The 15337-nt window shown below is 44.2% G+C and overlaps 1 protein-coding gene across 5 annotated transcripts in view; it reads left to right on the top strand.

The window, feature by feature from the left end:
• The window catches only part of SYCP2L (synaptonemal complex protein 2 like), a 176545-nt gene that overhangs the window by 38355 nt on the left and 122853 nt on the right, over positions 1–15337 (top strand). For all 5 annotated transcript variants that reach the window (XM_083187927.1, XM_083187926.1, XM_083187924.1 and 2 more), the window contains 4 exons: positions 1630–1729; positions 2390–2417; positions 4838–4923; positions 5038–5126. In XM_083187927.1, coding sequence (XP_083044053.1) covers positions 1630–1729; positions 2390–2417; positions 4838–4923; positions 5038–5126 — 303 coding nt within the window. The remainder of the gene's footprint in view (positions 1–1629; positions 1730–2389; positions 2418–4837; positions 4924–5037; positions 5127–15337) is intronic.

Below are 15337 nucleotides of genomic sequence, written 5' to 3'. Positions count from 1 at the left end.
CGTGAGAAGGGGACGCGCGCGCGCCCCCTTCCGACGGCGCTTCCATGCGTTTCCCCGGGTCCCCGCCGGCTTGCCGGCGGTAACCCGGGGTCCCCGCCGCCTGCCCACATCCCCCCTAACCCCGTCCGTCTCCCTGAGGCGGAGACGGACAGGGTTTCCGCCACGCTAGCGACGGAGACGCGCGTGCGCGTGAGAAGCACGCGCGTCTCAGTCTCCTCGCTGGCGGGTCGCCAGCGCGTACGTTCTGGCGACCCGCCAGCAAGGATGTCCAAATGTATGGTGTGCTGCAAGAAATCAAAACCTGGAAAGAGGTTTCCACCACCCAAGCCCTGCCACTCTTTGTCCAGAACACTGGTTTAATGGCATTAGTACATATGTTGATACAGCTTTTCTAGACCAGTACTCTATGAAAATATGTCTTCTGTTATAACTTTTAGTGGGACCTGGGCACTGGGTTTTCTTGACTGTTTGGACAGTGCTAGCTGCTGCCCTTGCCCGGAGAGCATCCTGGGCTGATTTTGCAAGTGATTATAGTGATTGGTAGTGCTACGCTCTGCTCCTGTGTTTGTATAGCAATGACAGGTATGGACTTGTGTGTGTGATAAACTTGTACTCAATGAGTAGTGCAGATATTACAATCACAATTACATCAAGTAACAATCCACACTTGAGGTGATACAAAATAAAAATGAATCACAAGTATAGATCTAAATCATAAATATAATGACACAATGATCTTAATGGGGGTGGTTGGGTGGATTAGCTCTTCACTCACGGTGGTGCTTCACCGCTGGCACACACATACGGATCAGACTAACACATTGTGGGTGTCCGACCCGATGCACACAGGACCGCACATCCAATTTAGGACGATTTCTCAGTTGGAATCGGGCTAAATTGGCCCAAATTGGATGTGTATGGGGACCATTTTACCTCATAAAATAGGTTATTTTCTGTATCAACATGACTTTTATTACTGTGTGATTAAGCTTTTCTTGTCTATTACAATGGTACTGTAGTAACTGCCTCTACTGTTTCCCTAAACAATAGTAGTGGTGCATTACTTTCAGCACAGATAGAAAGTATAGAACACATAGGAGATTTATTGAGCCTTTTGAGAAAGTACCAGCTAATCAGCTCCTGTTCTTTTTTCTAGGTTATGCTTAAAACTTGATGGCTAAAAGCTGATTGGTAATTTATGTCTCCACGTTATGACTTTTCAAAGTCTCTTCCCCATAAAATGGGCTGGGAAGAGAGGCTATAGGGTATCGCCACATTTGGCTGGCGATACCCTGTAGAAGCCTATGGGCTTCCCTCGCTGCCTGCCATCCACCGCAGACTCCTACCCCCTCCCAGTCAGCCTTAAAACTCCTCCTCTCCCTAGCATATGTCACAGCCAGAGGAGGAGGCGCTGGGGACAGCCGTGCTGTTCCAGGGTGTGACTGAGACCTCCCACACAACACAGCACCGGTATCGCGGGGGGCCTCCGTCACCGCACTGCGATGCTAGTTGCATATGTTAATACATATGCGCTAGCATCGCTGCGGAGGGGCAGCAATGTATTTTAATACATCCTGCCCAATGTATGATGATTCTTGTAATTTTATAAATGTCGTCTTTCTTTTACATGGTCATGTGGTTTGATAGAGTTCTGGAGTTTCTGCGCATTTGTATAGAGAAAAGCTCATTAATTCCTTCTCTCGTGGAAGAATTTTTTGCTACTATTCTGGTATGTTTTAACCTTAAAGTTTTGATATATTTGGATAACGATATTAAATTGTATAAAAGGGTTATAGTTTCCACATACTAGCCATATTGCTCCCAGTAGTCACATTCTGCCCACTTCTTGTCAGTGTTCCCAACTTCAGAGATTAGGAGGTTACATTAACTGTTCTGTTAAACAGCTAAAGCAATAATATGTCAGTCTTACCAGTAATAGCTCATCAATCTGGGCAGTGACTTCTTATTCAAGGCTACAGTTTAAATATAATAATAAAATCTTAGCAAATGTATTCAGGCTGAACAGATTTTCGCTCGGCTTAAGTTTTTTCAAACACTCTTCTCCGTGCAGGAGCAAAAGAGCTCCATGAGTAAGGTGTCGACTACAATATGGAAGGTCATGAGCTTGAGTCCTGGGTATGACAGTAATTTTGGTTCAAAAGTATAGCCTATACCTAATCACAGAACTCCTAAGGTTACAGGATCAATTTAAAGTTACTTATTTGGCCATTATGGTTTAATGGACTCAGCAGTGATGATCCAATTTATAGATTTACGCAGTGGCTTATACATAGTTAGAAAACTTGTTCATTCTACATTTGTAGTTCTGTCTGGTAACATATGTAGAGACTAAAGCAATTGTGGCAACCAATTTCCTGTTCTGTTTCAGGATATTTGTAAAAGTGGCAGTGAGGAGGGTATGTATGTCTGTTTTTTTTACATTTCTTAGTCTATAACAAATTCCTTAGCACTGTAGAGTAAGTACGCAGTGGAGTAAATACAATTGTAGGTGACACTGAAATCGGTTCCGATTTTGCACAATAGTGTTCAGAGCCCTATAGCGCAGTGAGCAGGAATCTGAGCTGGATGTGTGTGATGGCAGTGAATGCGCAGTGATGGCTCGCATTCTGTGAGATCACAGACAATTGGATTGAACCCTTTACTTGTGAATTTCCTTGCAGTCAGGTGATCAGCCATGTAAATATGGGCTAACAGTTTGTTCCGACTTTGATTACCATGCTAGATGCATTTCTGTGAACTGTGGATCCAAGACACACACAAGCCACTTTGCTGTTCTCTCCACCAAAATGCAAATGCAGTGGGAGGTGTCTATATGAAATAGAGACTTATTGCATTGCATTTGTGATCAGAATGCAATGCCCATAGAAGCTGCCTCAGCTCTCCATCATTTAGAGGTTTGGCTAGCCTGCGTAAGCTTAAGCATTCATGCAGACCCTGGCCTCATCCCTCATGGAAACCGGGGGTGCCAGGCCCCGCTTCCGGGAACGCTGCCCCTACAGCATGTCTAACTTGCTAGGGAATCTGCAAGCAGACTTTCAGATGGAGGGCCGCACGTGCGCAGTACACATCCTGCGCATGTTCAGTCTTCCTACCATTGGAGATGTCCGCTAATCATTAGGCTGGCATACATCTCTGAATCAGGCCTGTATGCAGCATATGTATTTTGAAGAATTGCTTTTTTTGACCATCCCCGTCTTTAACATACCCCCCATCCCATGTTTCAGCGTGATGGCTCTGCACACACCTAGAATGTTTGGCACATTGTGCGGATCCTTTAGCTGGCACCCCCACAAGCATAAATTATTTTAAGACTAAGGGCGGGATTCTCTATCGTCCTCAGCCGCACATCGCCGGCATTCGCATTATTAATAATAGCATACGCACTAACATATCCGATTATTAACGCAAAGGACAGCTGTCCTTTGCGTTGTGGCTGGTGATGTGTGGCAAGTCCCCCCCTCCCTGGACCCTTACCCGGTGGCAGGGCTTTGCTGCATATGAAAATGTGGTAAAAGACCCTGAAAACAGGGTTTTTACAGCATTTTTTGTTTGGTGCATCTCGCCCTTAAACACTAAGAAATAGGTTATACTTGCAAGAACATTTGTAAACCGTGCTGTGCTATAACCATTAAATTGAAAGGAAAGAATAAAACCTTTTTTCCCAAAAATAAATGGAGGACAATTGCTCTGCTTTCGACCCCTAATATAAGTGAAATGATGGAGATAAAGTAAAGCCAGATTTGATGGTCTTCTCTGACTCCTAATATAGCACAATCTATGCAGAAGAATCAATGACAAATTTGAATTTGACAATGGTTGATGAAAAAATCAGATACCTGAGAGATCGATCTATATGATCTGTATATATGAACCACAAGATCGGAAGGGATATTCATTTTTTTATTTGATTTGGTCTTAAAAAAAATTCTAAAGCAGGAGCACCATCCAAAACCAAATGATGCCTGCTGTATCACCTGAGGCAGCAGCGCCCACAACACAGTCATGAGTCAATCCCACAGTGCTATGCAGCCTTAACACCAGTGATTTGACACCATTACTGTGTTTCCCTGAGTCTGGACTGAGCTAGGGCGGGATGTACTAAGCTAAAAATGCGGTAAAACCCCATTTTTTGGGGGTTTTACCGCATTTTCTAATGTACAAATACCTGTCCGTTTCATCATCGCAGGGCAAGGTGGCGATAATCTATAGAAGCCTATGGGATTCTTATCGCCACCCACCCCCTCTGCCGTCCCCCCTCTCCCCCTGGCTTACCTTCCGGCTGTAGAGGGAGGAGGAGGTGCCGGAGACAGCCTGCTTAGGCTTCCCCGTGTGAGGGGAGGAGGAGGCGCCAATGTTAATACATATGCACTAGCATCGCTGCGGCTGGGCGGCAATGTATATTAATACCTAGTCTGAGACTTTGTTTGTGACTGGCAGACTCAGCTGTGTAGTTTTGTGTTTTGCAACTGCTGTTCTTTACATCAGAAAGAGCTGAGCCCACACTGCCACAACCCCCCCATACCCTCCCAACCTGTTGTCATTCAAATTCACGTGTCCTGTAGATATCAAAGACCATTTCGATTTATTGGGGTCAATTTATTAAATGGGAGTTTTAGGGACGATGGGATCTTGCCATAGCAACAATGTAGATTCTATCTATCTAAGGTGCTAAATAAATAAGTAGAATCTGATTGGTTGCTATGGCAACATTCCATTGTCAGTAGAACTCACATCTTCGTAAATTTACCCCATTGTGTGACTTAATTTTCTCAATTTTTTTAATATAGTTTTTAAAAGTGTATGTCATTTTGTTTAGGAATAAAAGATTTGCAGGATTCATTCCTGTTAACACTCGGTTATGTAATTATGGAAAAATGGCCAGATGTTACTATTCGGTTAGAGGTGAGCAATTTTTTTGTACCTAATTTTGTATAATAGCATTTACTATTGAAAACATCCGATTTAACTCAAGCTTTCTATTTAACCAACCAACAATGTTTTTGTCCTGGAATAAAGGCATTAAAGACACTCAACTGCATTATTGATAATGTCCCACGGGAGGACAGGAAAATGTTTTGCTCCTCTGAAGAGCTGTGCGCACTAATGTAAGTAGCAACCAAACTTTGTGGTGTAGATATATGGTAGTAAAAAGTTTGGGGTGTAGATATATGGTTTCAGAAGTAAAACTTGATAGGTGAAGGTTAATGTGAACCTTACCGAGAGATTACTTAATATTGACTAAAATGAAATGTTTTGGTTGGAACTTACTCGTGACTGAGACATCATTAATAGTAATAAATAAATTGCCATTCTAACAGTACTTTAAGCCACAGTCCTTTTATGCAAGATATACTCCTCATAAACACTTTTTGGGGTTGCTCCGTACCATATTTATCCTCACTGTTCATAGAGATTTATATAACCATAAAGACATGAGACAAGTGCATAGTAACCACGTGTTTTCTTTTTTTTTTTTTTATTTAACTTTTTCCTACTTTTTGCCCCACCCATCTGTTTAAGTTCTCACTCTTTATTAATAGCTCATTGTTAATGGTAATTAAAATATAACCAGAGTGACGATAAGTGAAAAGCGTTGGTTACGTAATAAGTCCGCAACCAACGTACCCTTTATACCTAGCTACGTGCGAACAAAGCGTAGCGCAGCGTAGCGTACCTTTTATTGTATTATGTATACCAAGAACCAATACCTTAATCAGAGATTCCTTCGCAGTACTTTGTCTCTAATCTGCGAATATACCTTATCGGACTGTGTCCGCAATATACCTTATCGCTATTATGCGAATAAACAGACACGACCACTGAATAGGAATAAGGAGATTAGAACTCCGTAAAAGGTTTGTATTTAAGTCCCTAATGGACAAAAGGGGGTTACAGAAATAAGAATAAACAGGTATAACAGGTGATACAATATACTAACAATGAATACTAAACAGACTCTGCTAAGGGGAGAGAAAACAGATACAAGACACAATCAGCCAATCAATACAATAAGGATAAATACCGTTAATGCAACCGTTTACCCGTCTCATCAAGTATGCGAAGCGCAGTCCGGTCAGAGCTCACTATCGTTCAGGAATGAACTATAGTCCGGTAGGAAGGTCCAGGGAAAGTTAGATGTGCCGAAGAGACTTTGGCTGCTCTGGGTCGCCTATCTTATAGGGTCAGAAAGGGGAGGTCAAAGGCCATTCTCATTGGTCAGAGATCATATGTCCGGTCCACTGTGATTGGAGGTTAGACGCTGTACCTGGTCTGACCAGGTGCAGGGGAGTGAACTTTAAGAGTCCTTTGTTTGGTGGTTTCGGCGTCAGCAGGGATAAGAACTGGTTTAATCTAGTTTCCTTTGTTAACTACTTTCAACAGAAACTGTCTTTGAGTTATGGATTATGTCCATAACTATCGGGCAGTGTACATTGTGAAATATTCGCAATGACCGGAATACTTCGCATAATGAACTGAACGGAACGGTACTAAACACGATACAGACAGATGTATGCAGGGCTAACTAAGCTATGTGTGGCGTTCTAAACATTTAACTATATTTTACTTAGTGTCAGTATGTATTTATGAATTTATGTGTGATAGTATGGCTACTCTTCTGGTCCACTTTGCCACGCATACTCGGGTATGGAAACTTTATTTGCGCAACTCTGCGAACCAAAATGGCGGCCATACTATCCTAAAATGGCGTGTGTGTAACTCGACTTCCATAGTCCACCCTTTAACAGTAATTATAAAACTGTTACAATACAAAAACATTTCACACGACAATACAGAAATTCATAATCCTAACAGAGAAATTGGGATACATGAATTAAACATATAAGGGGAGTAAACCATCTGCTCTCGGCCGATCCAGGATCATGGATAAACGATGGGCCGCATTTATCGAACAATCTACTCAGGGTCACGAAGGATAATGTACAATTTTGGGATAAAAATAAAAACAGGGGTGGTTACAACATATACACGTTCACAAAATATGGTTTCTTTAAAGGGAGGTGGTTTCGATTCTAGGGTCATATACCAAACCCTGGTCTTCCTCTGTATCTCTCGTTCTTACACTCATGATTTCGGTACGTTTTGTCTTTCCCCGGGTCACCACTTTTAAACATTTGAACAATAACACAAAGACTATGATGGCACCACCGATACAGAGAAGGAGTTTTCCTATGCTAGCTATGATCCCTTGCGCCCATTCTCCTAAACCAGAGAACCAGTGCATTGGATTCAACCAGGAGGTCCATTCACTAACTTTGTTACCTATTTCTGCCAGGCTGATATTATGTTCCCTTCTAAATTCCCATTTAAGCTGAAGAATCTCATCCATCCGGTGATCGATGATTTCTTCTGGGTCTTCAGTATTGTTGGTGATATATGTACAACATTTCACCCCAAACTGTGTAGAAAGGGTGACACAATATCCTCCTGTCATAGCTGTCAGATAGTTCAACACCATTCGATGTTGGACTAGCTCTCTTTTATACGCTTGCAACTCCTTCCCAGTGTATCTAAAGGTGTCATCATATATCTCAGTGATATTATCTACCAAGCTGGCTAATGCTTGTATATATTTAAAATTTATGACTCCTCTGGCGGTATGGGTGATGTCTAAAGCAATGAGGAGTTGGATACCGAACGACTCGTGTATCATTTCGGAAGCTAGGGGTTCTTTCCTGATGGTTAAATCCCTTTTATGGATTTGGTCATAATGGGTATGAGTGTAAGGAGGAGAAATACCTCTGTGTATGTTCATCATCTCATCATGTGTGAGGGTCATCACTTCCGGTAACACTCTGCCTAGATAACAAATACCAACGTAGTTCATGGAGAGCCATTTGTACGCCCTCCTACCACAAATATAATAAACATCGTCAGGGAGAAAATAGGGGACAGAGTATTTCATGATCTTGTCACACATTATCCATAAGAACATCCCCGTCCCCTGTTCCCTGACTTGTTCCTCACAGATTTCTGGCTGTAGGGTTACATTACAGTAGCCGGCTGATACTCTGCCGGCCATCATTTTACTTCTCTTCACCGTGTAGACATATTTATAGTGTCTCCCACTGGTTCGGATTTTTAACAACAATTCTTTATCAATAGGCTCTCCATCTGGACGCTGGGAGTAAGTTATTGTCTGGTTATGCCATGTCACTTCCCAAGTACCAATCGCTCTGGAACTTGAGAAGTTCATACATACCAGGGATTTATCCACTTGGTATGGGTGTAATCTAAGACTAGGGGACCTGGTATACAGGTATCTCTTATCCAATGGCCTCCCCTTATTTAATATGCTTATCTCTGAAATATTAAGCGGGTATGGGACTAGGCCTACACTACTCCTTTTATGTAGCACTTGTGAACACACCCAGCATTCTGTTTGGTTTAAAACCTTACCCACTAGTGAGTGGTAATCACTCAAGGGATGTCGGCCGGTAGTTGCCTTACTTGTCGACTGACATCGCTGGATGCATTCTTCTTCCATTTTAGGTTGACAATATCTACAGACACAGTACTCACCAGACAATAACTCATCCCATAGCCCTTGAACTACGTTTCCCTCATACCTTTTACCTTCTCCTGTCATGGGCAAAGTTTCAAGCTGGTTTAGGGATTCTACCTCACCCATATCTGGGTCCATTATTACACTGTCAGAACTCCGCTCCGATCGCTCTAGGATGTGGCAGCCACCGAGTATCTTTGGGTGAATAAAAGAACACAGAAAGAAAACAAAGACATATATGCATAGCTGTGAACCTTTTGCTTGGAGTCCTTCCATCATCTCTACCAGGGGACTTTTATTTTGTTCTGCTCTTAGACCTTTGTTCGCTCAGGTTGCTCGACCTTGGCTGCTTCTCAGTGTTCCCGAAACAATGCTTCTAGCGACACTTCTTCTCTCTCGCTCTCTGCACACTGGGACTCTGGGTTACTGGCTTTCTTGCAGTGGGACGAATGTATCCAAGTCTCTCTCTCTCTGCGACTTTAATTGATGTAGTGCTGGTCAACAAAACTTGGTATGGTCCTTCCCAACGGTCTATCAAACAACCTGAGCGTAAAAAATTTCGGATCATAACAAAGTCTCCTGGTTTAAGATTATGACAATTCTCTGTAGGCATATCAGGGTTCAGTAGTTTCAGCTGCTTTTGTTGCTCCCTTAGCTGTTTGTTTAGCTTTAGGAGATACTGTACAGTTAGCTCATTGTTACATTTGAGATCATCCTGTGGGTCTATCATGATGTGTGGCTGCCGACCAAACAATATCTCGAAGGGGGACAAGTTGAGCGGAGTCCTGGGAGTGGTCCTAATGCTATACAGCACAATAGGCAGTGCCTCTGGCCATAACAACCCTGTTTCAGCCATAACTTTACCCAATTTGTTCTTAATAGTACCATTCATTCTCTCAACTTTGGCGCTCGCCTGGGGACGATATGGAGTATGAAGTTTACTATTAATCCCCAGGAGTTTACACATGATTTGGAAGACCTCTCCTGTGAAATGAGTGCCTCTGTCACTCTCGATGACCTTTGGGATACCATACCTACAGACAAACTCCTGACATATTTTCTTTGCTGTAAAGGTAGCAGTGTTGGAGGCAGCGGGGAAAGCCTCCACCCAGCTAGAAAACATGTCAACACAAACTAATACATATTTCAAATTCCTACAGGGTGGTAACTGTATGAAGTCGATTTGTATTACCTGGAAAGGGCCTTCTGTAGGAGGGATGTGGGATGGCTCTGTTGGGATGGCTTTTCCAACGTTCTTCCTCAAACAGGTGAGGCATGACATTGCCACTCTACCTGCTTGAGAAGCGAACCCTGGTGCACACCAGTAGGCCTTTACCAGCTTGCACATACCTTCCTTCCCAAGATGTGTCAGCCCATGGGCCGCCTCGGCTAGACTAGGAAGGTATGCTCTGGGGGCCACTGGCTTCCCGTGTCCATCTCTCCAAAGTCCGGTAGACTCTTGGCCACATCCCTTCGACTTCCATACTGCTCTTTCCTGTGGGGAACACAAATTCTGCATGTCTATCAGTTTGGATGTGGATACTATGTTCAGTGTACAAAGGTTGGTAGGATGGGTGAAAATATTTACAGGGCATGCGGCCCTTTTCGCTGCCTCATCAGCGCGGCTGTTACCAAGTGACACCGGGTCCTTCTCTGATGTGTGAGCTTTGCACTTGATAACAGCCACTCTGTCTGGAAGCTGAATAGCTCCCAGAAGTCTCCTAATATATGTTGCATGCGCCACTGGTGTGCCAGCCGCCGTCATGAAATTTCGGAGGCGCCATAGGGCTCCAAAATCATGGACTACTCCGAAAGCATATCTGGAGTCGGTATATATGTTGACTGATTTTCCTTGGGCCAGTTCACATGCTCTGGTCAGTGCCACCAGTTCCGCTACTTGTGCTGAGTGAGGTGGTCCCAAGGGTTCAGCTTCCACAATACCTTCTCCATCTACTACTGCGTAACCTGTGCACAGCTCTCCCGTGTCCGTCTGTCTATGACAGCTACCATCTGTGAATAAGGTTATGTCTACCTCACTTAATGGGCTGTCGCTTATGTCAGGACGTGCTGTGAAGGTCTGATTCAGGTAGAACTCTGCTTTACCATATTCAGCAACATTCCCATCACCCTCCACCCTTTGTGCCTTGGAAGGCACATGAGGAAGGAATGTGGCTGGGTTTAGTGTGTTGCATCTTTTGATGGTAATATTTACTGGGGCCATCAGCGCCAGTTCCCACTTAGTGAACCGTGCTGAGGACACATGACGTGTTTGGGCAGAATTTAGGAGGGCAGAGACAGCATGGGGAGCATGAACAGTTAAATCGTGTCCCAACACTACGTCCTCACTCTTACTTACTAGTTGTGCTATTGCAGCCACACTTCGTAAGCAAGTTGGGAGTGAGCGTGCTACTGTGTCCAGCTGGCCACTGTAGTACGCTATTGGTCGGTTGGCATCACCATGTTTTTGTACAAGCACTCCTGCCGCACACCCACCTGATTCAGTTCCGTACAGTTCGAAGGGTTTCCCATAATCTGGCATTCCCAGTGCTGGGGCCTTTGTTAGGCTCACCTTTAGTTCCTCGAAAGCCAGTTCAGATTCCTCAGTATGAGAGACCCGATCTGGCTTAGTTGAGGAAACCATCTCTTGTAGTGGTAATGCCAGAATAGAGAAACCTGGGATCCAATTGCGACAGTATCCACACATGCCTAGGAACGTACGGATCTGATGCTGGGTCTGTGGCAGTACCATATTCTGAATCGCTTGGATTCTGTCGTCGGTGAGGTGTCTCAGCCCTTGGGTAAGGCAGTGGCCCAGATACTTAACCCTGGTCTGGCATAATTGCAGCTTATCCTTTGATACTTTATGTCCTGTCTCTGAGAGATGCATCAGCAGCTGTCTAGTGTCATCCACTGATGACTCCAGTGACTCAGAACACAACAATAAGTCATCAACATATTGTATCAGTATCGAACCACTCATGGGTTGAAAGGATTGTAAACAATCATGCAAGGCCTGGGAGAAGATGCTGGGGCTGTCTATGAATCCTTGGGGGAGTCGTGTCCAGGTATACTGTACTCCTCTGTAAGTAAAGGCGAACAGATACTGGCTGTCAGGATGCAAAGGGACGGAGAAGAATGCCGAACACAAATCAATGACTGTGAAATGAGTACAATGAGGTGGGATTTGCATTAGGATGACAGCTGGGTTTGGCACTACGGGGAATTGGCTCTCAACTACCTTGTTTACCCCTCTTAAATCCTGCACTAGTCTGTAGCCCCTCCCCCCGCTCTTTTTCACAGGAAAGATGGGACTATTGGCCGTGCTGGAAGTTCTAACTAGGATTTCCTGTTGGAGCAATCGTTGGATCACTGGAAATATTCCTAGCTCAACTTCAGGTTTTAAAGGGTATTGCGGTATTTTTGGGGCTATCCTGCCTTCTTTTAAGCGGATTTCTACTGGAGCTACATTTGCCATTAGCCCAGCGTCCTGTCCATCTTTAGTCCAAAGGGAACCCGGTATTTGTGCTGTAATTTCAGCTACCCTAGATGGATTTGATTCTACAACAGTGGAACACAACATTAGCCTCTGAGGACTGTCCAGCATATCTTGCACTTCTTGTGTAAGATTTTTAGGAGTGTCCAGGAATACCCCATCGGGGGTGCAATAGATGACACATCCCATTTTGCATAGTAAATCTCTACCCAGAAGGTTAGTCGGGGCCGCTGCAGCCAACAGGAAAGAATGTTTGGTATGCAAAGGCCCGATTATAACCTCTGCTGGTTTCGTCAGTGGGTAATGTTGTATTTTTCCTGTTACCCCAATTGCCGCTACTGATTGGTTAGTGAAACCCAAGTGAAGAGGAGTGTTGAGAACAGATCTGGCCGCCCCTGTATCAACCAAAAAGGTTTGCCTTACTCCAGCTATATCAACCTTCACCTGAGGTTCTTCTCCAAGGTGTTGAGTTAATCTAACTGGCTGTAGGATACAGGTATGACCTGTTTCCTATTGTCTGACCTGCGTTGCCCTTAGCACAGTGTCAGCCATCAGATGGGGAGGAGGCATGTTGCGTGACCTGTCTGTCTCCTCCCATTGTCTAGGGGCTGGGTATCTCCGTGTCTCACCTTTGTGAGATTCCCATTCTCGCTTATGTGTCTGATAACTCCTGTGGTTTCCTAACCTACAATGAGCTGCAATGTGTCCCTCCTTATTGCAGTTGTAACAGATAATTGGCTTTCTACCTGTGTCCCTGGTGTTTCGTTGGTATGCAGCTTTGTTTGGGGCATTAGTAAGGGCTTGGATGCTAACCATCATCAGTTTGTCAGTTTGCAGTTCCCTGTGCTTCTTAATGTTGCGGTCGTGGTCCACAGCAGATTCCCGTAGGGCATCCACTGACATTCCACGCCAGTTTGGGAAAGAAGTTTGGACTCTGGCTTTCAGGTTTTCCCTAAGTCCTTCCACCAGCACAGAGACAATCATCTCCCTCAGGTGGGGGTCGTCCTTAGGCTCGGAGACACCAGTGTACTTTGATACCTCCAGTAAGGCTTTTGTAAAATAATCAGCAGCAGTTTCGCCATCTTTCTGTTTGATGGTGAAAATCTTGCTATATTCTACTGCTGCAGGAAAATACACTCCTAACTGTAAGTTAATCAGGCGTATATTCTCCTGGTTGATCTCATCATTTATCTCCTTGTCCACTTTCAATCCACTATCCTGAATGAATTTCGGGATGTCAATGTGAGTGGGGAGACATGCCCTCAACATGATTCTCCAATCCTTGTTGGTGGGCTCATCAGAGTTTCCTAGATCCCTTACAAATTTCCGGCACAATGCCAGATCTTTCCTTGGGTCAGGGAAATCTGTTATGATGGACCGCAGCTCTAGCCGTGTCCATGGGTTTAGCATGTTCATCTTTCTGGTAGGTATCACACCCTCTCTGTCTGCCTTACCATAGGGAACCTCCAGTGTGCGCATAGGATATGTTTGTACCACATTCGCATTACTGGGACCTGGTTGGGAGTCAATTGTGTCTGTGCTGTGTGGTGCATCATTACCTGAGTCCAATACTATGCTGTTGGCATCAGCCGTCTCCTCCTCCTGTGCTGGGGCCTCAACAGCGGGTTGAGCTTTTCCCTCAATCATATTAATTGCATGAGAGACGGCCAGTGCCAACAGCTGCTCGTTTTCCTCTCGGGCTTCCTTGTAAGGGGATAAGACAGGGTACAGGTTAGCAACGGATACATTGTTACTTATACTTTTCTTATGAGTCGTTATCCCCTTCGGCACATATGGGGGTGGGGGAGCTGTTTCTATTGTGGCGGCGGTTGCATTTATATTGTGGCTGATTGCGTCAGGTATTGCCAAACCTCTGCTTCCCCATTGTTCCTGTCCTTCCTTCTGCCACAATTTAAGAATATTTATATGCTTCACTCTGTCCTTACGACTGGAGAGTAGGCATATTTCATCTTTTACTGCCGATAAGATTTCCGGATCGAAGCTACCAACACTGGGAAATTCTAACTTGCTGCCTTGTGTCATTTTTCTCCATTTATTTTGGTAAACAACTGCGAGTTCACCGTGCTTCCTGCACATAATAAAAGCAGCCGATCCTTTTGGCCGGCTTGCTTCCTCCCTAACATGCACGTTATCACAGCGTGACCCGTTATTACCCATAGTTACAGGAATAAACGTTCACAGCTTAATAGATATCGGTGGGTTATTACTTATCTGAGAGCTCCCCAAACACTCACTTCTACAGCTTCCTAGAACATCCCACAGTCAAGCAGGTGCGAAGGATACGAGGTACGATACTCAATCACCAAGTCTTTCAACTAGCAGCGAACTTCTAGCCAACTTGCTTGATGCGGCACAATTTTTCCAGGGTATAACAAACTTGTTTTCCTATACCCCCAAAAATCGGATTTCTAAAGTAGTTAATCGGAAACAAGTGCGTTCCGATAAATCTTCTTGTACCCTCCTAGCGGAATCAATTCCACTGAAGGGGCAGTTCCTATGGGCACGTCGTCACGTGAACCCTAACCTTGTCCTACCTGGACTGTCCTACTCTGGACTACACTGCGCTTGAGTCGTGTCGTCACACACCCGTTCGCCTCAGTTATTTTTCACACTGGGCGCTGGTTACACCTTGGTCTTATGCATATATTTGAAATATTTCTGTACAGAAAAATCTTCCCAAGTTGGTAGCTTTTCACTGGATACTTATGCAGGTATAAATCCCTTATAACACTCTATAGGAATCTATTAAAATAATGCTTGAGTTGCTTGTTTAAAAAAAAAAATGAACAAAAAGAAAAAAAAAAAACTTATTTTCTTTTATTAATCACCGCCTCATTCGCAGTATATTGTTATACTGTTTAAATAAAGCTAGTGGTTAAATACTGTTCACCTTTGAGTTCCTATGTGTGCTGCATGTGCAGTACCAATGAACAGCCACGTGTGTACATGCACTGTTCACAGGCCGCCGATGAATCGGCCACCCACGTGTTCTATAGTGTATTTGCAAGGTTGCACTCGGGTTTCGCTATACGCAGTAATTGCGCTTAAATGTGGAATAAATCCCTTAACTCCGTCCGAAAGTTACGTATCAAGATGCGAAATAAATCCCGCACTTAATCCGTAAATCACGTACAAAGATGCGAAAATTTCCCGATATGGGCACGTGCGCGCGCACCTTGCGTAATACACAATAGACGCTTTACGTTACTGCAAAAAAAGGCCCAGGACTTGTCGCCACGTGGCTGAGTCCCTGGTTTTGCAGTAACTAACAAAAAGTT

The sequence above is a fragment of the Crinia signifera genome, chromosome 5 (genome assembly GCF_055691185.1).
Source record: "Crinia signifera chromosome 5, ASM5569118v1, whole genome shotgun sequence".
NCBI classification, from domain to species: Eukaryota; Metazoa; Chordata; class Amphibia; order Anura; family Myobatrachidae; genus Crinia; species Crinia signifera.
This window is presented reverse-complemented; position numbering and strand designations above follow the sequence as displayed.